The sequence below is a fragment of the Maylandia zebra genome, linkage group LG14 (assembly GCF_041146795.1).
Source record: "Maylandia zebra isolate NMK-2024a linkage group LG14, Mzebra_GT3a, whole genome shotgun sequence".
Taxonomy (NCBI): domain Eukaryota; kingdom Metazoa; phylum Chordata; class Actinopteri; order Cichliformes; family Cichlidae; genus Maylandia; species Maylandia zebra.
The window spans coordinates 4,638,579-4,661,481 of record NC_135180.1 but is presented as its reverse complement, the minus strand read 5'-3'; the positions used below and the strand labels follow the sequence as shown (position 1 = coordinate 4,661,481).

At 41.2% G+C, this 22,903-nt stretch overlaps 1 protein-coding gene across 4 annotated transcripts in view; it reads left to right on the top strand.

The window, feature by feature from the left end:
* The window catches only part of nf1a (neurofibromin 1a), a 139,293-nt gene that overhangs the window by 38,295 nt on the left and 78,095 nt on the right, over positions 1-22,903 (top strand). For 2 of the 4 annotated variants that reach the window (XM_024804869.2, XM_024804866.2), the window contains exons 13-29: positions 56-193; positions 339-452; positions 1,221-1,300; positions 3,417-3,540; positions 3,697-3,943; positions 5,003-5,076; positions 5,215-5,298; positions 5,741-6,142; positions 8,318-8,457; positions 10,674-10,796; positions 11,351-11,434; positions 11,568-11,684; positions 20,889-21,070; positions 21,166-21,377; positions 21,588-21,749; positions 21,858-21,955; positions 22,334-22,469. In XM_024804869.2, the coding sequence (XP_024660637.2) occupies positions 56-193; positions 339-452; positions 1,221-1,300; positions 3,417-3,540; positions 3,697-3,943; positions 5,003-5,076; positions 5,215-5,298; positions 5,741-6,142; positions 8,318-8,457; positions 10,674-10,796; positions 11,351-11,434; positions 11,568-11,684; positions 20,889-21,070; positions 21,166-21,377; positions 21,588-21,749; positions 21,858-21,955; positions 22,334-22,469 (2,517 nt within the window). The remainder of the gene's footprint in view (positions 1-55; positions 194-338; positions 453-1,220; positions 1,301-3,416; positions 3,541-3,696; positions 3,944-5,002; positions 5,077-5,214; positions 5,299-5,740; positions 6,143-8,317; positions 8,458-10,673; positions 10,797-11,350; positions 11,435-11,567; positions 11,685-20,888; positions 21,071-21,165; positions 21,378-21,587; positions 21,750-21,857; positions 21,956-22,333; positions 22,470-22,903) is intronic. The other 2 variants (XM_024804868.2, XM_024804867.2) reach the window with 2 other exon arrangements.

Sequence of the window (22,903 nt, the reverse complement as noted above, 5' to 3'; positions counted from 1 at the left end):
TACTGCTATATTGTCTTTTCTCTCTCTCTGCCTCTCTCTCTGCTGCCTGCTACAGAGTCTAACATTTATTGGAAAGAAAACCACCAGCCTTAAGTTCAAAGAGAAAGCCACAGATTTGGACACTCGAAGTTACAAGTGCCTCCTCCTTGCTCTGGTTAAACTCATCCATGCCGACCCCAAACTCATGTTGCATGTGAGTCCCTCTACATTTATGTTGGACTGTCTTATCAGCTAGAAACAACTGATATTTTTCTTTGTTTAAACTGGTACAAAAATATCTTTCGACTTCAATATTTTGCAAGTATGCTCATATTTTTGTTTGTGTCGTTGTGTATCAGAATCCAGTGAAACAAGCTCCAGAGATGCAGAGCAGCACAGCAGAGCTCATCACTGGCCTTGTGCAGCTGGTGCCGCTAACCAACAGTACCCAGCTCTCACAAGAAGCCATGGAGGTCAGAGTCCAATGCTCAATGCTCGGTGCACTTCCTACAGATATTTAAAATGAAAAGCAGGAATAAAAGGGAAAAAACTCCTTTCAGTTTTACACATGTGAATGTTCACATGACTAATAACATCCAGCTATTAGCCAGTCAGTAGGCTGAGCAGGACTTTGCTATCCCTAATACCATTCGGCTCTCTCTCTCTAAAGTCTGTTGTCTTGCTGTTAGACAGACACCAACTTCATAGTTGTTGACTGTAGTTGGCCGTGGTGCTCTTGTTCTGCTGCGGGGATTTGCTGAGCTGCAGAACAAGGACTCCAACTACAACTCCATTCAAAGATTGTAGAGGTGGAATCCATCTGTGGGAGCAAGAATTCACTAGAGACAACTGATTATTGCTGTTGTCTCCTATTTCAATTTAAGAAAGTGTTTTATATGTTCTGTGGAAAACACAAACAAATAAAACAGGGAAAAAAAATGAAAGAGCTAGTTGAACTTATATGATCACACAGCTCAAGCTATTTATTCAGCTTAAGGCTAAAGAACAATTTCAAAAATACTTTTTTCTGAAAGTTCTGACCCAAAGTGATGATATCTCTTGAGGTTTGTCTCAAATTTTACACAGTCTCACGGTCTCTGGAATTGTGGTAAATTTCTTATGCAAGTTATTATAATAGAGATAGGAACTGATCTTTTTATTTTTGATTGTTAATCTTTACCTCTTCCTGGTTCTTTCTCTTAAGTCTAAAATCTCCTTCCTCTTGCTCTTTTGATTTCCAGGCTTTGTTAGTTCTGCACCAACCAGAGAACATAGAGCTGTGGAATCCTGATGCCCCCATAGAGACATTTTGGGACATTAGGTACAACAGTCTTATCTTTCATGAAGAAGCTAGAGATCTTAAATTTGATCATTCCCATCAAGACTCAGCAATGTCCCAAAGGGTTGTGACTCATTTTCTTGCCTTTTAGTGAATTTGTTTTTATTTCATAACACAAACAATATTACATCCATCCGCTGAATATGTTTTAGAAGATATTTTGACATTGAAGCCAGGAACTTCTTGGACATTATTATGTCTAGTCTATGCTGGGGCATAGAGTATAAAACAAAGTAGAGTCCCAATAAAAAGTTTGAGACCACTTGAAAAATTGCAAAAAAAAATCATATTTTGCATGGTTGAATGATAAAAAGGTTCCAAGTCGAACTTGAACATGCAACAAGAGGAAATGGGAGTGAGACAAAACATTTTTTTGAGCGTGCAAAGCTTAAACTGAAACAGCTGATCAAAGGTTTTGCAAAAATGTGGATTCATTGTCATCTTCTGTCCAGTAGTCACACTGTCATGAGGTTCTGATGGCAAAGGCAAAGAAGCTTTCCCTTTTTGAACGTGGTCGGGTTGTTGAACTGCATAAGCAGGGTCTCTCGCAACACACCATCGCTGCTGAGGTGGGACGCAGCAAAACAGTAATTTAGGATTTCTTAAATGAATCCTGATGGTTATGGAACAAAAAAGTCAAGTGGAAGACCCCCAAAAATTTCACCAGCACTGAGCGAGAGGGTCTGTCAAGACACTGGATGATCCTCAACCCAAATTAAGGCTGTTACTGGTGCTGAAGGCAGCCCCACAATCAGCAGATGGCATCTAAGACTGAAGGGCTTCAAAAACAAAAAACGTCTCCTTAAACGCCACAGAACTGACCTGTTGGACTTTGCAAGAGAGCACCAAACATGGGACATTGGAAGGTGGAAGAAAGTTTTATTCTCTGATGTGAAAATTTTTTTACTTCGATGGTCCTGATTGTTTCCAATGTTACTGGCATGACAAGCAGATCCCACCTGAGCTGCTTTCTACCCACCACAGTGGAGGGGGCAGCACAAGAGGTACAGGGTCGTCAAACGGCCGCTGGCTATGTCCAGATGTTGCAGAGAACATCCCTCATGACTGAGGGCCCAGGTCTGTGTGGTAACAACTACAGTACACAATGCCCGCAGGACAAGGGACTTCTTCCAGGACAATACCATCACTCTTTTGGACCATCCTGCATGTTCCCCCAATCTACAATGCAACTGAGAACCTTTGGGGATAGCTGGCAAGGGAAGTTTACAAAAATGGACAACAGTTCCAGACAGTAGATTCCCTTCGTGCACCCGTCTTCACCACTTGGAGAAATGTTCCCACCTACCTCATGTAAATGTTTGCATCAAGGATTCCTGCAACAAAATTTGCAGTGATCAACAATAACGGTGGAGCTATTCATTACCGAGTTCATGTTTGGAATTTTGATTTCTGATTTGGGGGGTCTACAGGGTTTTTTAGAGGTGTGGTCCTAAACCTTTCATCAGCTTGTAAAACGGCCTGTTTCAGTTGAAGTCTTGTTTGCAATAAATTGCATGCTCCAAAAAATGCTTTGTCTCACTCCCATTTCTTCTTGTTGGATTTTGAAGCTCTACTTGGAATCTTGTTCAGATCCAACCATGCAACAAATGATTTTTTTGCTATTTTTCAAGTGGTCTAAAACTTTTGATTGGGACTCTATAGCCCCTTTTAATCTTTTTAGAACTGGTGAATTAAGTCAGGACAGCTTAAATGAAAATATTACAGGTAATGAGATATGATGATGATCCGTCACAGTATGACCCTAAATGCATTGAGTTGCTTTCATGTGATTGGATGATTAGATATTTGTGCTAATAAGCAGTTCAGCAGGTATAACTAATAAATTGAGTGTACACAAGTAGGTTGGACTCAGTATGTTCGTTGGAACTTTTCCTCAAAAATGACCATTTAGTACTTATTTATATATGAAGTCGACAGTTTCAGATACTGTTAATGGAATTAATGGAAAATAATGGAAAGATGTGCATTTCTGAAAGGTGCTTTTATGTTGTTATAGTGTAAAAAAAGCAGCACATACTCAGTTGATGTTATAAACATTGAAATTTACAGGACCGCTTGTTTATGTTCTTCTTTTCAGTTCACAGGTGCTCTTCCTAATTTGCCGCAAACTCATCGGTCAGCTAATTGTTAATGGGACAGAGGTTCTGAAATGGCTGAGGGAGATTCTCATCTGCAGGAACAAGTTTTTGCTCAAAAACAAGGTGCAGCCCCATTTATTTACGCACATTACTCTGGTGTATGCCCCAGTGATCAGTCTAGTCCTTGCGAGATGTGTTTCATTGGCTTAGAACCAGGAAGGGTGATGATGTGATGTCCCACAAGGTGGGTATAATCAGGATGTTACTTGCTATTTTCAGGAGTGTGCCACCATGGGTGGTGGCATCCCCATCTGTCGGCAGGCACAGACAAAGCTAGAGGTGTGCCTCTACATGTTCTTGTGGAGCCCAGACACCGAAGCTGTTCTGGTGGCCATGTCTTGTTTTCGCCACCTGTGTGAGGAAGCTGATATCCGCAGTGCTGCTGACGAGGTGCCCGTTCAGACAATCCTGCCCAACTATATGACTTTCAGTGAACTGGCATCTGTCAGCAACATGATGGGAACGGGTAAGTATGTTGCCTGTACCTTAGCTAGAAGTAATCCTCCAGTTTGGCTTCATGCCATCTAATGAATCTTTTCACATGAATAAATTGTAAATGATTTTGCTTTGATGCACAAAACAAACAAAAAAATAAACGGAAAACACGTTTTGATGCATGCTCAATCAAGCAAAATACAAAGTGTGTCCTCAGCAGCCAGTGTGTGTCAGACAATTCACTCAAGCCGAGAAAAGCATCCAAATAGGATTCACATAAATATTAAACCAAAAAGTTTCATATTTAGAATCATCATTTGATTTTGAGTTCAGTTCTTATGTAATTTGGCATACCTTTTTAGACCTACCACTTCATCTATCCTCCACTTGTTCAGTTTCTTTACATTTTTGTAAGAACAATCTGCACACATTCTAATTTTTAATCTCTGTGAGAATCACCTTTGTGATGTGAAAATTCAGTTTTTGTAGTTAGCAAACTGTGTTATCTTTGCTATTTTTAAATAAAGAACAAATTTTATGACAGGCTGCAAGTAGTAAAGTGCCTAAAGATAATAGAAAAATGTTTTTGGCTAAGTTGTCTGCTGAGTTATGTGGCTTTTTTTCATCCTTGGTTGTTCTATGCGTCAGTGTTATATGGCTTAACAAACAAAAAGAAAACAAACAACAAAAGAAAAACATTCCAGTGAAAACACTCAGATATAAGTGGACTGAAATCAGCAAAAAAAGCAGTCAGTGTCTAAAGAAAGTCATTGAAAGACCTTACAAAATCCTGGAGAACTATTGCTGAGGACCACTCAAAAGAACCCTCTTATTTCTTGGAAGTAAAATATCAAGAAATGAAATTGATGCAAGACTCTTGCACAGTACTGTATCGCAATATGACATCATTTATCAAAAACTAAGCCAAAATGCAAAAGCAGGGTCTAAACAATAGGCACATACTGTGATTTAGTAGTTTTTTAGATCCTGCTTTACTAGGAATATCTAGATGTCATTGTTTTCTGTTTATATTGTCTGTAGATCCCAAAATAGAAGTCTTTAAATGAAGGCTTTGTTCTTAATTCCATAGGCCGCTCCACCTTGCAGAAGAGGGTGATGGCTTTGTTGAGGAGGATAGAGCATCCTACGCCAGGAAATATTGAAGTAACATTCAATTTACATTCATTTTCAGGGCTACTGATGTGCTTTTTGTTATTTTTGTAATCACCCTTCCCTGGTGACTTCTTGGTTGATTTATACAATATCTTCAGATCTCAAATTTACAATTTGTTAATGTTGTAGGCTTGGGAGGACACATACGCTAAATGGGACCAGGCCACCAAACAGATTCTCAACTTTCCCAAAAACAAGGCAGATGATGGACAGGTAAGGTATAGGGAAATGTGAAGTTACCGTCTCTATGTATCACATCTTTGCTGGGAGTACCAGACTTAGTTTTACCTGAAAGCACAAAATACTAAGATAAAATATAAGAGCACTTCTTGTGAGGCAGTAGCAGAGGACACCAGTTTTTAGCAGGTATGGATTATTTACTAGCTCTGAATTCTACCTGATTGCAAGTCCACTATTGTGTTATATTCAGTCATCTTTAGAAGCTTATTTATTTTGGAAACTGAATTATAATCCTAAACATTACAATCATTAAAACAGTCTCAAAGAATTCTGATTAGTCAAACTAAGATTTGGTGACCTGTTTGTTGCTGTTGATGTGAATTTTTGTTTTGAGACAATGCAATATGAACAGAGATATTACTGAATGCAGACTTGTAACAAATAGCTTACCTGGTGTTGTGCCACTGGGCCTCAGTGTCTTTGTATCCCCCTGCAGCAGGAGTGGATCAACATGACAGGATTTCTGTGTGCTCTGGGCGGTGTGTGCCTCCAGCAGCGCAGCACCCCAGGCCCACCCACATACAGTCCACCTATGGGTTCCATGACCGAGCGTAAACACTCCATGATCTCTATGGGCCCTTGTGAGGTGTCCAACCTCATGACCTCCTCTTGCTCTTCGGCCTCGAGTGAGACACCTGTGAGCCGCTTCCTGGACCGGCTGCTGGCTCTGCTGGTTTGTGGCCACGACAGGGTGGGCCTCCATGTTCGCACCAATGTTAAGGATCTCCTTGGATTGGAGCTCAGTCCAGCTCTGTATCCCATGCTGTTCAACAAGCTCAAGAACAGCATTGGCAAGTTCTTTGACACTCAGGGTCCGGTGAGTTCGTATTAAAGAGAAATAAATGTTAAAAATTTTCTTAGGAAGTAAAAATGTGTCAAATAGTGGAGAAAAATTAGAAATGTGGTTGTGTAATAGGCCCTTGTTTTAATAGCAGTCGTTTTTTTAATTGAGCTTTAGAAAGCCTCCTGTATAACCTCATCCAATTTTCAAAAATCTTTATGCCATCCAGTGACACGAGGACGTAGCATAATTTGTTATTCAGGACCTTCTTTTTCAATTTTAGGACAGAAGCAGTAAAAGCCTATGAAATCACCTCAGTACACATAAACTGTATTGTTGGAAAATTGTGGATAAAGTTTTAAAAGTAAAAACAACTACAGATACAGCCACTTAAAACTGCCGCCTCATCAGTGACAGCACCACGTTGGAATCCTGACCGATTGCTGGCTAATGTTGAGCCTTGTTATTAAATATGTATATTAATATGTTTGCAGCCAAAAAATTACAGGTTGTGCACGAACAGGTCAGACAGAAAGTGATGCTTGCATTCTGTGATTATTGCTGACTTGTGTTTCTGAACATGACAGCGTAAAATTATTATTGTAGGGTCTTGTATGTTTTGTTATATAAACTACAAAATCGAAACTTAAACTAATTCAGATTGTGCAACAATATGTATGTGTGTGTTTCAGCCAGAAATATGTGGATGATTAATAAAACACTGCTGTAGGAGTGAACCACAAAGCTCTGGCACTGTGCGTAAAACCATTGGTAATTCTCACCATTTACACTTTCCAAATAAATTACGTCATAGCGGTAACGATCACAGTCCTGCCTGCTTACTCAAGGTGTCTGCCACTAATCTTAGTAAATCGCCTTTGTGATTTGCAATATAATACTCTGGTTCAAAAATTTTGCGCTGTGAAAGGGACACTCCAAGTCCAACGACTGATACATGTCCTGCAAAGTATCCAACCTGTAGTATTTATGCAGGTCTGGATCTTTGAGAAAGCTTGTGTGCAAGAATACTATTATTATTTAGTTATAGGTGGAAAATCTGCATGTGCTAACAGGTCACAAAGAATCGCGTTATTAGCGTTCAACCTGGTCTTAATGAGCGACTATACAAATGTAAGAATTAGAAGAAATTTAAAGAATAAATCAAAGTATTTAGTTTCAACCTTACACGGAAAAGTGAAGAATGTACTCATATTTCAAACAGAGGTCTGAAGAAGTATCAGCCCAGCAAACAATAGGCTGGGATCTTTGAGGAAGCTTGTGTGCAAGAATATTATTTTTTGTATTCAATTTTCCTTTAAATTGTAACTATTTTATTAGATTAGCTTGAATTGGATGAATGAAAAACTGTTAACTGAAAATAGTTTGGGGGATTTGTAGTATGAAATGTCTGAATGCTGAAAATGAAGTTTTATCAATTTCTTTTAGATTTTAATCGGTGAAGAGGTTTACAGCAAAAGCTATCAAAAGAATGTAAAATTCCATTAAATTCAGTTTTATAGCATGAAATCAAAACACTTGCCTTAATGCGCTTTATATTATAACATAAAGGCCCTACAATAATACTGAGAAAATCATCTATGACTAACTATCCAAAGTGTGTGGGTTTTTTATTTTTTCTTTCCCCTAACAAAGCGACATCCCTTGGTGCCACTATGCAATTGAGTGAAAGGGACGTGTTTATAGCGGAAAGTATACGCCCCAAGGACGAAAGGGAGACTCTCAGCGACTGACTTTCAGCTGACAGTTGACTGTCGGCTCATCTCTGGCTGAAAGCAGCAGTTTTGAGTGGCTGTATCTGTAATTTGCAGAAAAATGTTCTTTATCAGTCTTAAATGGATTAATATTACTTTTTAATTATATATATTCATAATATTTAAAAGAATCATCATTACCTTGCTTGAGGAGAGTTTAACATGGTTAACTGTCAATAACGCTGGAGTTTTGGTTAAATGGCTGGTTTTGGCCCAAAAAATCCCCAAATTTTCTTCTGGCAAGGACTCAAAAACAAATCTGGATTAAATTGTCAGATTTTTCTTAAACAATTCTTTGTTTTGGTTCATCACACTGCAGCTTTGATAAAATTTAGTCCTTTATCAAAAGTCACCAAGTGTGTTTGTTGTTTTGTTTCTTTAACACTGTGTACAGTAACAATGTTACTGACATTTACGTTGTGGCTTTCCGTTTTTTCAGGTTCCCATCAACGACACTAACACACAGTTTGTGGAGCAGACCATAGCCATCATGAAGAACCTGTTAGATAACCACTCAGAGGGCAGCTCTGAACACCTGGGACAAGCCAGCATTGAGACCATGATGCTCAACCTAGTAAGGTAATCACAGCAAAATATGAAATTAAAACATTGTGCGGTGATGGAAATTACAAAGCATAAAACACCACAACAAACTAAATCTAAATTGATGTTCTTTTTGGCATTAAAAATGTGAAAATAAATGTCATAACATCTGGACATAGTTGTTCCTTTTAGCAGAATAACTTCTAGTAGAGTTTCTTCATCATTTAGCAGAATGGTCCAGCCTTCTCTCATGGATCATTCCATCTCACAGTGGCATGTAGAACATTTTCTGCTTAACCATCTCCACTTTGCATTAAAAGAGTATGGTCAAAAGTTTGAACATATTTAGTAGAGGTGGGAATCACCAGACACCCCACGATACGATATGATCACAATACTTAACTCGCGATGTGATATATTCTGATTTATCACATTTTTTCTACTGCAGATTCTGCCCATAAAGGTAAACTTTATCAATATTCATTTTATCTAATAACAAAGTCCTCAGGCTTCTTCAGTCTCCAGTAACTGAACAAGTCACTTGCATGAGTGATGAAACGTTTCTCTCACTGAAAACGCCATGTCCAGATGAACACAATCAACTTTTGGAGACTGTATGTTTGATTAAATTATAAATTCTTTAATATTTTGTGTACCTGTCCAGGACCTGCAGATGAGAATTAAATACTAGCAAAATCTAGGATAAGGCACCTTTTTACCTCATAAACTAAATGGGTGAATGTGGTTTACAGGTACAGCCACTCATGTTTGCTGCTAACAGCCATATGTCAACCGGTTGTCAGCTGATCGGAGTACCCCCCTCCTTCTCCTGGGACATATCTACTTTCCACTATAAACACACCCCTTTGACTTGAATTATTACCTGTAAAAGATTTTATGAGAAATCTTGTAGTCACCGAAACTATTCCCATATTGGGGGGTTGCTGCTTGCCTGTAGAAGGAAGGCTTTTATTTCACGATCATTAATAAGTGATGATTGTTTCAATGAAATACAGATAAAGCACGGCAGCTGAACAACAAGCATTAAAATGTAAAAAGCTTAACTCCCTTATTTTAATGTCATAAAATTCAGGAAAATTCAAAGAAGAAGATTGTTTGTATCACAGTGTTCTGTCAGTACTTTCTGTCAGTGATTTCTGCAGGACTACTATGTGCGTCTGTTAAAATCACAGTTGGACATAGAGAGGATATTTGGGCTGGGGTTTGGAATTCATTGGCCTTTGGTGGGAGGGGTCAGAGAGCTGTTTGAATAATCGCCTAATGTGTTACAAGTAGTGATTTATCAGAGATGTACAGAGCAGAAGGGTTTAAAACAAAAAACGCAGTTACACCAGCCAATTTACTGCATTTTAAAATTATGCAATCCATACATTATTAGTAAAACTACTATTTTGTGCCCCTCTCCTACAGAATCTTTTTACTGACCCTATTAATCACCCCAATTGTTTAGAACAAAGTGCCACAAATTTCTGGCAGAAAAACGCAGGCACATACACACATTTTGAGTGCTCTATGGCAGCTTGTTTAAATTGCATTAATTGCTGGGTGTTGCACAATCCAGCAAGTGCTTAATTCACATTTCAGTTTTGATTTTGACCATAGACAGCAAGCATCACTGTCTGTCTTCTGTCTTGCGTGTTTGGTATGCACAACCTCTTTTTTATTTGGTGCAAGCAAACATTTATGTTGGTATTTTATAGAAAGGCTTAAAGTAATGGTTCTGTTATAAGTATTTAAAAGGTAAATGAATGCACACTCCTCCCCCTGCTGGATATGCAAGACATTACAACTGGTTTTCCTAAATGCCACTTATGGGTGTTCCTACTCATGGTTGCATGGTCCATGTCACAGGCAAGATATATCATTACTGCTAAGAATCGGCTAAGCATCCATCATCGTCCTGTTAGGGACCAGGTGACCATTTTAAGTGGCTGTATATACTGTGAGGGGCGAGTAAGACTAGAAGGAAAAACTATATAAATCCAGTACGTTTAACCCTTTTAGGGTTTTCCATCAGAGTATGTCGACTTTATCAATAGGCGCTGTTTTAAACAGGATCAAATGTTTGCTTATCCAAATGTGTTTAAAAAGTGAATAATGTCAGTGAGAGAGATTTTGTTTTTTCAAAGTGAATGGAATTATGATTTTATTTGTCTCTGAAGCTTTTGGAAACTGTAATGAAAATCACAGAATATGCTCTGAGCTACACAGAACTGTGCTCTATCCCTTAGGTATGTGCGTATTTTGGGTAATGTAGTCCATGCGATCCAGATCAAAACCAAGCTGTGCCAGCTGGTCGAGGTGATGATGGAGAGACGAGATGACCTGTCCTTCTGCCAGGAGATGAAGTTCAGGTCAGTAGAACCAGCTACCAGTTAGGACACTGTTTGCTTGCACATCACTGAGGAAAAACACATCTTCTACTTTTTATACCTGCTGCTTGCACTTACTGACTTAATGCATTTTAACTGAAGAACACATCCTATTCACTTAGATTTTCTTCTTCCACTTATTCGATTCAGAGTTGGATGGGGGATGGGGGGGGGGGTTGAAGCTTTTCCCAGCTGTCACAGGGCAAAAGGCAGGGTACACTCTGGACAGGTCCCCAGGTATCACTGAGAGACAGACGACCATTGACGCTTACTTTGACACGTTTGGCCAATTTAGACTCGCAAATTAACATAACCCTTTGAATATCTTCTGACTGTTTGGGGAAGCTAGACTACCCGAGAGAAGATGCAGACTTCACACAGAAAGGTCCCAGGTGGTCAATGGGTTTGAAACAAGCACCGTCCATCACCAAGCTGCGACGCAATAGTGCAGCCCGCTGCCCCTCCGCTTGTTATTTACATAGAAATGTATTGCCCCTTTGGACATAATGGAATTTTTCACTCATGGTGTTTTGTAGGAACAAGATGGTGGAATATCTGACAGACTGGGTAATGGGAACCTCCAACCAAGCTGCTGATGATGACATCAAGTGCCTGACAAGGTGCATCTCTGTTAAATATATGCTATAAAACCATTGTATTGTCAGGAAATGATGAACTCCCTTCTCATTGTTTTCATATTTGTCTGTGTGTCTGTTTGTGTGCATGCATGCATGTGTAATGTGCGATGCTAAGGGACCTGGACCAAGCCAGTATGGAGGCTGTAGTATCACTGTTAGCTGGTCTTCCTTTGCAGCCAGAGGAGGGAGATGGAGTAGAGCTGATGGAGGCCAAATCTCAGCTCTTCTTGAAGTAAGAACACATCAACATTTTACCTTTTCTGTGGCATAAAAGACAGTACTTGATCATTAATTCATCTCAACAGTAGCTCACAATCATCAGAAATTTTATGTTTGAATGCTGATGCTCTCACAGCCACAAGTACTATGTACAGCCTCGCTCTGCAATAAGTGCAATGCATCATGGCCAAAGACAGAGGAAGAGGAAATTGATTAGGGGCAATGTTTAAGGATGTGAGATGGTGTTTTAGAGATGAAGAGAGTGTCAGACAGGATCATGTATGTGAGGCTGGACACTCAGGGGAAGGAGAAAAGGACTTGTATCAGTTGGCTAGCCAAAGAGATTGAGCGGGAAAGGACGTACACCCTGTTATGCTGGGCAGACACTGTGCGATTTTTGGCCCATTTTGAGCCGATTTTTGAGTCGTGCGACCGTTTTGGCGATTGGCCCGATTTTGGCCTTCATCGTGCATCGTGTAGTATACGTGGGGTAACGAGAAGCTATTAACACCTCACGACCAGCTCCCGATCATCAATCGCTTGGTCGTGAGGGTGTCACCGCAGTTTCTCACACTGCGCACGCGCAAACACAAATGTCAGGGAAAAAGACGGAGCAGTACGGCAGTGCAGCGTGTGATCTGGACACAAGCGATGGAGGCACAACTTGTAGAACTTTGGAAAGCTCATCCGAGCCTTTTCGATGTGGCCTCACAAAATGATCACGACCACAACAACCGTGAAAATAGTTGGATCTACACTGCTGCTCAATCACAGCTGCCTGATCAATGTTTTTCATTAGCAATTTAGCAAAGTTGATGGTGGTGGTGTGTCTGTATGAGTGAAAGCCAGAGGGAGAGCAAGCGACATTATTTCTGTTATAACCTTCGTTTTATGGACGCACAGTGTGAGCACTCAGGTCGCATCAGAGCATCAGGCCGTATAGTGTGAGACCCTGCATCGTTCGCAGGTCATCGCACAGTGTCTGCCCAGCATTAAGGTGATTAGAGATTGAGATGGAAACGTACTAACAAATGAAGAGAGTGCGCTGAGAAAGTCAGAGATATAATTTATGAATGGAAAAATGAGACCGATCAGTAGGGCTGGGCCATATCATACCATTTTTTGGTAGAGCATGCAAGTGGGCCGTCGTTATTACTAAACCGATTTTATTTGGAACACGGCGCTCAAAAATCTGTCAAAAAATGTTTTAGTACGACTTTGCTAAGCTACGAAGCCGCACCGCTTCATGGATTGTCGGAGCGTTACGGCTACCGTAGTCAGGAGCCTCGCGGAGTGATACGTATTGTGCTTCAACAGAATATTACCGTATTGTGTGTGTATAACCTCTTTTTAAGTCTGAGCAAAGCTGCTTAGAGAGACTGGGATCAGAGGACAGGCGCAACGGCAGGCTAATGGAGAACTAGCTAACACTGCTGAGAGGACCAGTCACTGGCTATGGTTAAAAAGGGCTGACATCACTTGGGCAGCTAAGGCAGTCAGCTAACCACGATACACATGCCCACGATTGATCGACCCGTGATGGGCCTGCCTCAACAGGGGTCATCAGAAGGGTAAAACTTAACATTAGAGGTTTTGCTGGTTGACTGATAAGGCTGTCTTAGGGCCTCCTGGGGATTATGCAGTTAACATCATTGTTACGTCCCCACGATGAAGGTCTAGGGGTGTGTGGGGGGACTGGTAACATATGGGTCCGGAACAGAATGAAAGGAGAACAGACAGAGGTGTCTAGTAAATAAAATAGTTTTTATTATAGATGAGCTTAACATAAAGAGCCGACAACGCCATTTTACCAATAACACTTGGAAAAAGAAAAAGGTCGCAACAACAAAGAACAGAACAACCAAACAAAAAACTCCACAGCATGAGGAGGCACTTCCAGGGGCCCACAAGCCCACACGACTCACATGTAGCAGCTACACTGCTTCCACAACTCCCCACTATAGGATCTCTCCCGACACCTTCGACACACAATGTGGGAACACCAGAGGAAAAACCACCCTCCTACATCCAGTTCATCCCCAGCTTATATGACCTCAGAGAGGTGATTACTGACTGGGCCCAGTTGGTAAATGAGGCTAATGAGTAGGGCTGGGTATCGTAACTGATTTCTAGAATCGATTCAATTCCGATTCACAAGGTCCCGAATCGATTCGATCCACGATTCGATTTAATTCGATTCGATTTAAATCTGGGAAATTTTGACAGTCAGAAATAATTCAGATCAGTACATTTACATATTTTTGTATCAATAAAAAGGAAGCTGACACACGCAAGACTTTATCAAAGGTGTGAGCATCACAGCAGAGGCCTTTGTGTCAAAGTAGCTGAAGATAAAACACAGAAAAAGATGAAGGTGGTTTTCCTGGCCTGGGATTTATAAAAATATTCTGCAGTCCATCAAAAACGAAAGAAAACCATTAATCAACACATGAACATTACCTCTGAAGTTACAGTGGTTTTAGTAGAGATTTAGCATTTTGCATTTTGCATAATTTTAAAAAGTTTAAATTTGTTCAGTATTGAAGAGCAGAAATGAGGTTTTCTTTTCGGAAGAATGTAAAAGGGAAAAAAAACAGCAGCCGACAGCGCTGTAAACAACGGTAGACTTGTGCGTAACAAGCAAGCGAATAATGAAGAAAACAGATTTTTAGACGGGAAACTGTTCTTGAAGTACAGAGAGAGAGAGAGAGAGAGAGAGAGCGAGCTGTGCATCGCCGTGGAAGCAAAACAGCAAAAGTCAGAGTGAATTCATGACGATGTTTATGTGAAGCGTAGTTTGGATCTTCTTTTGCTGCTGGTTCGGTCAATATTGTTTGGAGAGACATCAAACTAACAGCTTTAGAATCAGCGCATAAAGGGCGTGAACACAAAGCGCGGACCCGCCGACAGATCAGAATCAGCGAGCTGTCGGCTTTCAGCCCCGATCGTGAGAAAGGCGACATCTCACTGATTCTGATCCGCGGGTCGCGCTGTGTGTTTAAGTCTACAGGGAGTGCAGAATTATTAGGCAAGTTGTATTTTTGAGGAATAATTTTATTATTGAACAACAACCATGTTCTCAATGAACCCAAAAAACTCATTAATATCAAAGCTGAATGTTTGTGGAAGTAGTTTTTAGTTTGTTTTTAGTTTTAGCTATTTTAGGGGGATATCTGTGTGTGCAGGTGACTATTACTGTGCATAATTATTAGGCAACTTAACAAAAAACAAATACAGTGGGGCAAAAAAGTATTTAGTCAGCCACCGATTGTGCAAGTTCCCCCACTTAAAATGATGACAGAGGTCAGTAATTTGCACCAGAGGTACACTTCAACTGTGAGAGACGGAATGTGAAAAAAAAAATCCATGAATCCACATGGTAGGATTTGTAAAGAATTTATTCGTAAATTAGGGTGGAAAATAAGTATTTGGTCACCTCAAACAAGGAAAATCTCTGGCTCTCACAGACCTGTAACGTCTTCTGTAAGAAGCTTTTCTGTCCCCCACTCGTTACCTGTATGAATGGCACCTGTTTGAACTCATCATCTGTATAAAAGACACCTGTCCACAGCCTCAAACAGTCAGACTCCAAACTCCGCCATGGCCAAGACCAAAGAGCTTTCGAAGGACACCAGGAAAAGTATTGTAGACCTGCACCAGACTGGGAAGAGTGAATCTACAATAGGCAAGCAGCTTGGTGTGAAAAAATCAACTGTGGGAGCAATCATCAGAAAATGGAAGACATACAAGACCACTGATAATCTCCCTCGATCTGGGGCTCCACGCAAGATCTCATCCCGTGGGGTCAAAATGATCATGAGAACGGTGAGCAAAGATCCCAGAACCACACGGGGGGACCTGGTGAATGACCTGCAGAGAGCTGGGACCAAAGTAACAAAGGTCACCATCAGTAACACACTACAACGGCAGGGAATCAAATCTCGCAGTGCCAGACGTGTTCCGCTGCTGAAGCCAGTGCATGTCCAGGCCCGTCTGAAGTTTGCCAGAGAGCACATGGATGATACAGCAGAGGATTGGGAGAATGTCATGTGGTCAGATGAAACCAAAGTAGAACTTTTTGGTATAAACTCAACTCGTCGTGTTTGGAGGAAGAAGAATACTGAGTTGCATCCCAAGAACACCATACCTACTGTGAAGCATGGGGGTGGAAACATCATGCTATGGGGCTGTTTTTCTGCCAAGGGGACAGGACGACTGATCTGTGTTAAGGACAGAATGAATGGGGCCATGTATCGTGAGATTTTGAGCCAAAACCTCCTTCCATCAGTGAGAACTTTGAAGATGAAACGAGGCTGGGTCTTCCAACATGACAATGATCCAAAACACACCGCCCGAGCAACAAAGGAGTGGCTCCGTAAGAAGCATTTGAAAGTCCTGGAGTGGCCTAGCCAGTCTCCAGACCTCAACCCCATAGAAAATCTGTGGCGGGAGTTGAAAGTCCGTGTTGCTCGGCGACAGCCCCAAAACATCACTGCTCTCGAGAAGATCTGCATGGAGGAATGGGCCAAAATACCAGCTACTGTGTGTGCAAACCTGGTAAAGACCTATAGTAAACGTTTGACCTCTGTTATTGCCAACAAAGGTTATGTTAGAAAGCATTGAGTTGTATTTTTGTTATTGACCAAATACTTATTTTCCACCCTGATTTACGAATAAATTCTTTACAAATCCTACCATGTGGATTCATGGATTTTTTTTTTTCGCATTCTGTCTCTCACAGTTGAAGTGTACCTCTGGTGCAAATTACTGACCTCTGTCATCATTTTAGGTGGGGGAACTTGCACAATCGGTGGCTGACTAAATACTTTTTTGCCCCACTGTATATACCCATTTCAATGATTTATTTTTACCAGTGAAACCAATATAACATCTCCACATTCACAAATATACATTTCTGACATTCAAAAACAAAACAAAAACAAATCAGCGACCAATATAGCCACCTTTCTTTGCAAGGACACTCAAAAGCCTGCCATCCATGGATTCTGTCAGTGTTTTGATCTGTTCACCATCAACATTGCGTGCAGCAGCAATGTCCAGTAGGACTGGGAGTTGAGCTTGACTCCATCCTCAATCCGAAAAGGCCCCACAAGCTCATCTTTGATGATACCAGCCCAAACCAGTACTCCACCTCCACCTTGCTGGCGTCTGAGTCGGACTGGAGCTCTCTGCCCTTTACCAATCCAGCCACGGGCCCATCCATCTGGCCCATCAAGACTCACTCTCATTTCATCAGTCCATAAAACCTTAGAAAAACCAGTCTCGAGATATTTCTTGGCCCAGTCTTGACGTTTCAGCTTGTGTGTCTTGTTCAGTGGTGGTCGTCTTTCAGCCTTTCTTACCTTGGCCATGTCTCTGAGTATTGCACACCTTGTGCTTTTGGGCACTCCAGTGATGTTGCAGCTCTGAAATATGGCCAAACTGGTGGCAAGTGGCATCTTGGCAGCTGCACGCTTGACTTTTCTCAGTTCATGGGCAGTTATTTTGCGCCTTGGTTTTTCCACACGCTTCTTGCGACCCTGTTGACTATTTTGATTGTTCGATGATCACGCTTCAGAAGCTTTGCAATGTTGAGACTGCTGCATCCCTCTGCAAGATATCTCACTATTTTTGACTTTTCTGAGCCTGTCAAGTCCTTCTTTTGACCCATTTTGCCGAAGGAAAGGACGTTGCCTAATAATTATGCACACCTGATATAGGGTGTTGATGTCATTAGACCACACCCCTTCTCATTACAGAGATGCACATCACCTAATATGCTTCATTGGTAGTAGGCTTTCGAGCCTATACAGCTTGGAGTAAGACAACATGCATGAAGAGGATGATGTGGACAAAATACTCATTTGCCTAATAATTCTGCACTCCCTGTATCGTGATAAATATTTTTGGCCATGTTGCCCTGCCCTACCGATCAGGACAGATGAAGTACAGTCATAGAATTAGGAAGTGCAGTGGATTCACTGTGTCTTTATGGATTCGCTAGCTTAGTTAAGCTTGTAGCTTCCCTCCTGCACCTTTGGCACTCAGTGTGTAAGATATTTAGCTACTCCTCAGCCTTTAGTAATGATGATGCCTGTAAGAAATTTAGGCTGTATACTGCTTTGGAAGCTAGGCTCAATGCACAAGTACTCTCTGAAACGATGGGTTTCAGAGTGTAGCACTGAGTATGCCGTTTCCTATGTGATAGAGGCCTTTAGCGCTCGAAGCAGCTGTGAAAACAGGCTGACTAGTTTTAAACTGAAGCCCTCATTACACCGCCAACCCATTTATGTCTCAGAGGTCACTAAATTAAAAGTCAGAAACCAGAAACCTGGTTACAGGATGTTGTATGGGGCAGGGATAGCTCAGTAGGTAGAGTGGTTGCCCCATGATCGGAAGGTCGGGGGTTCGATTCCCCTTAACAGCTACCCTGAGGTACCCCTGAGCAAGGTACCGTCCCTACACACTGCTCCCCGGGCGCCCAATGGCTGCCCACTGCTTCACTGAGTGAATGGGTTAAATGCAGAGAGCAATTTCCCCACGGGGCTCAATAAAGTACAATAATGTACACACTTTCTTCTTCTTCTTCTTTATGTTAGTTTAAATGAGTCAGCACCCCTGAGTAATCCTATCTGTCTCTGAGGTCTATGGGCAATTCCTTGAACTTGATGACTTGGTTTGTTCTCTGACATATACTGTCAAATATGGGATCTTATATATTCAGGTGTGTGCCTTTCCATATTATGTCCAGTCAATGAAATTTACCACCATTGGACCCAAATCAAGTCGTAGAAACATCTGACAAATGATTACTTTGTCAATTTGGGTTTTTGTTTGTTTTAGTTTTAGGGATCTTTATAGGGCTAATTATCAACCTCTGTTATGAGGAAAAGTCACATCTATCAAGATGTGTGTAGTTCCTAAATTTCTTTATGTGTTTTAAAAAAATCTTTCTTTTCCAACCTTAATTGCCAACTGCATATCTTCATAAAACTTCATGAAAGACAGCTGAGGGTACATGAAAATATCTTATAGTTAGTTAGAACAATGAGCGATATGTCACTTCCAAACATATATTATTGCTGGGCATCAAATATTGGAACATTGTTGTTAGCTCCAGTTGGATGGTGTTGGAAGGAGCTTTACTTGAACACATCTCTCCTTCAGCTTTTCTAGGCTCTAGACTACCTTTCATACAGCCAGTCTCAACCTATCCAATTTATTATTCAATCCAGATGTTTTTGATAAAGTAAAAATTTAGAATAAATTTATATCACCGCTTATGGCCACAGCATGGTGGTGGAATTGGTGTAACACGCTGAGGCGTGAAGGGCTAAGCATGGGGCCTGGCAGCATGAGGTCATTAAGTTTGGCAGTTTGCTGGTAGAGGAAGGAGCAGTTGAAGACTAGGGGGGCTTTGTTGTTGTGATGGACAAGACTGTGTGGAATGTAAGTTGAACCATTCACCTCCTCTGGAGTAGGGCTGGGCCATATCATACCGTTCATGGTAATACCGGTATAATGTTGGGCAACGATAAGAAAATGAAATATCGCCATAGAATATGGGTAAAACGCGCATGCGCAGTGCCTTTTTTTCATACGCATATGGTGGAAAGCATGGCGGCGATGGAGAATGATAAGGGTGAAAGCAGATCGTTGAATGAAACGGATGAACCAGAACTGGTTTGTAAAAATGCTGCAACTTCAGTGGTGTGGGACTGGTTTAGCTTTCGTCCGTCAGATACACAACAAAGCACTATTTTTGGTGGAGCATGCTAGCGGGCCGTTATTACCGTGTTTTTTGGGAAATACGGTGCACTTAAAATCAATCCAGTGATTTTTCTGAAAATCGACAGTGCCCCTTATAATCCCGTGTGCCTTATGTATGAATTCTGGTTGTGTTTACTGACCTCGAAACGATTTTATGTACACGGCGCTCGAAAATCTGTCAAATGTTTTAGTACGACTTTGCTAAGCTACAAAGCCGCACCTCTTGATGGATTGTCGGAGCATTACGGCTATCGTAGGCAGGAGCCTTGCGGAGTGATACGTACTGTGCTTCAACATAATATTACAGTACTGTGTGTGTATAACCTCTTTTTGAGTTTTGTGGATATTATACATGGTTATGCTGAGGCCCAGAATCCTAAATGTCGGAGCAGGATCATCTGTCCAAGACATTAGAGAATGAGGGGAACACCCCCCCCCCCCCAAAAAAAAAAAAAAAAAAAAAAAAAGACAGAAAGGACTGCTTTCTGGCTGTCCTCGCACTCTGCTTCTCTATTCTGCCAGACAGGCGGCGATGAAGCCACCCTCGTGGATTCCCAGCAGCAGTCTGACTAAGGTGTGGTCTGCTCAAACATGAACATTAAGAGGCTTATTTACTCACATAATAGTAAGATGCAAGGAGCCGTTCTTAAGGAAGGGAAGAAAAGAGAAAAGGCTGAGGTATCCAAAATTACCTGAATCTTGAAAATCAGTGGCAACAGGTCTAATGAAGCCATTGATCCAGATTTGTTTTGTATCAAATTGTGGTTTATATGCATGGAGGAGGTCAGAAGAAAGGTACAATAGTATCTACAGCTACATACAGTGGTTTCGAGCTGCATTTCAGCCAGTGGTATTTGGAGATCTTGATGCAAGATCTTTCAAGTGTCCTTCAAGAAGTGTGGACAACTGCTAAAAGAAATGACAAGAAAGCTTACCTAATAGAGTTCAGGCTGTTTTGAAGAATAAAGGTGACTTTACCAAATGAGTGTAGGACTGTACAAATTCAGTAACTGCCTTTAATCAGTGCACCTATTTCCCATTTTCCTCGCAAGAAATGGCGAGTGGCCCAAGAATCTTCCACATTACTATCTGTATGAGAATACAGGGATGTCTCCTTGATGTTGGGAATGGGGCTGAACACTGAGACAAACCTCTGTTCAGCCCACTGCTGCAGATTGCAGTGTCACTGATGCCTGATTTCAGACAGAATTATACAGTTTACAACGGACCACGTTTACTTTTCCGTTTTGGTTTTTCATTTGTTTTGTTTTTGCCAAATTTGTCACATTCAGTACACTTCCAGTAATGATTTTACAACTGGGTTTCTGAAATTTGTCACTGAAAATGTGAACCCCCGTGAAGGTATACAAATAAAAGATGCACAGTATAGTGAGACTATAGAAAACCCATCTTTTCTCATTTAGCTGTTGTTTTTGGTGGTGTGCAGGTACTTTACTCTGTTCATGAACCTGCTGAATGACTGCAGTGAGGTGGAGGATGAAGGCCAGGCAGTTGGGGGACGTAAGAGAGGAATGTCCCGACGTCTGGCATCCCTTCGACATTGCACCATCCTAGCAATGTCCAATCTACTCAATGCTAATGTGGACAGTGGTCTTATGCACTCAATTGGTAAGTAAGGAAATATATAAGGCAAAATGAATCTGTTGTGAGGAAGTCCAGTAGTTTATTTTAGTAAATTTACATTTTGGTTTCCTCTTTTTCAGGTCTCGGTTATCACAAAGATCTTCAGACTCGAGCCACATTTATGGAAGTGCTGACCAAGATCCTTCAACAGGGAACAGAGTTTGACACACTGGCTGAGACTGTGTTGGCTGACCGCTTTGAGAGGCTGGTAGAGCTGGTCACCATGATGGGAGACCAAGGAGAGCTGCCCATTGCCATGGCATTAGCTAATGTGGTTCCAGGGTCTCAATGGGTGTGTGGCTTCTTTTTGTTTTTAACCACGGATTTAAAATTGAATGTTGACATATGTTACCTACGACAATGTCGTAGGTAACATAATGCTACTACACATTTGCACAGACCTTTCAGAGGCCTTTTTTCCCTTTTTTAATGAATGGGTGTGTTCATAATGTTGCTTTAATACAGTGAAAGCCTATGTAATAGTTACTCTATGTGTTTTCAGGATGAACTAGCACGAGTCCTGGTGACACTGTTTGATTCCCGACACCTACTCTACCAACTCCTGTGGAATATGTTTTCTAAAGAGGTGGAGCTAGCTGACTCCATGCAAACCCTCTTCAGAGGAAATAGCCTGGCCAGCAAGATAATGACCTTTTGTTTCAAGGTAGAAACCCTGCCTGACTCTTCTTGTGAATTCTTTAGAAATGCTTCTTAACTGCCTCTTAGGACATGTTGTTTGCATGATTTAAGCTGTCACTCTTTCTTTTTTCAGGTATACGGGGCAGCCTATCTACAGAAGTTACTGGAGCCTTTATTGAGAGGAGTCATCACAACCCCTGAACACATTAGCTTTGAGGTGGACCCCACCAGGTTAGTACCTCCATCTCTGCAGACAGCTTAGACTGAAAAACTGAAGCCCTTCTTTTTCTTAATGCCTTTTGAGAAATGGCCTAGGTAGCAGATGTTGGAGAAATTTAAGTGGTAACAAAATTATAGCATGAACAAGGAGGAGCTTCCTCTGCAAGTCACTGGCAAATTTCTTCTCATACGTTACGAATTTTGTGCTGCCATACACTGGCTTTTTTCCCGTTTGCCATAGTTTAGTCACTGGAACTGCTTCAAATAAAAAAACACAAACTATGTGTTGGATGCATGTATCAGCTAAGTGCTGCCCACTATTTCTATACGGTCACAAGAACTGAAAGACTAATAGAACTGAGTTTTTTTTGTTTGTTTTTTTGTCATCAGATTGGAACAAGGTGAGAACCTCGAAGAGAACCAGAGGAACCTGCTGCAAATCACTGAGCGCTTTTTTCAGGCCATCATTAGTTCATCAGGCGAATTTCCCCCACAGCTCCGCAGTGTCTGCCACTGTCTCTACCAGGTAGACCCCTGATTTTTTTCACTCCAACATGAGTCCACAGTTGCTCACTCAATTTGTCTGCTCTTGCCTGTGTGCACATAGTGTCACTTTAACATTTCAAGCTCCTACCTCTTCACTCTAAGGCCGCCTGATGCCGCTTGATTCACTGCTTCTACATAACATGAATCAGTGCACAACTATACAGAACTTTAAACTGCTGGACTCATAAGTTAGGACCTTTCAAAGATCCTTTAAAGCTTGAGATTTGGTGGAACACGTTGCAGATGATTCTAGTGCAGAGCCTGTTTTTCTTTTGTTTTTTTGTTTTTTAAGGTTTTGCCATCTTGACATCTAACAGGATCACTAGTCATTATTTTCAATTAAAAGCAAGGTTATCTGAAAACTTTATACAGTTTTTGTTGGTCACAGTCTTTTCCTTTTTCATCTTGACCTGA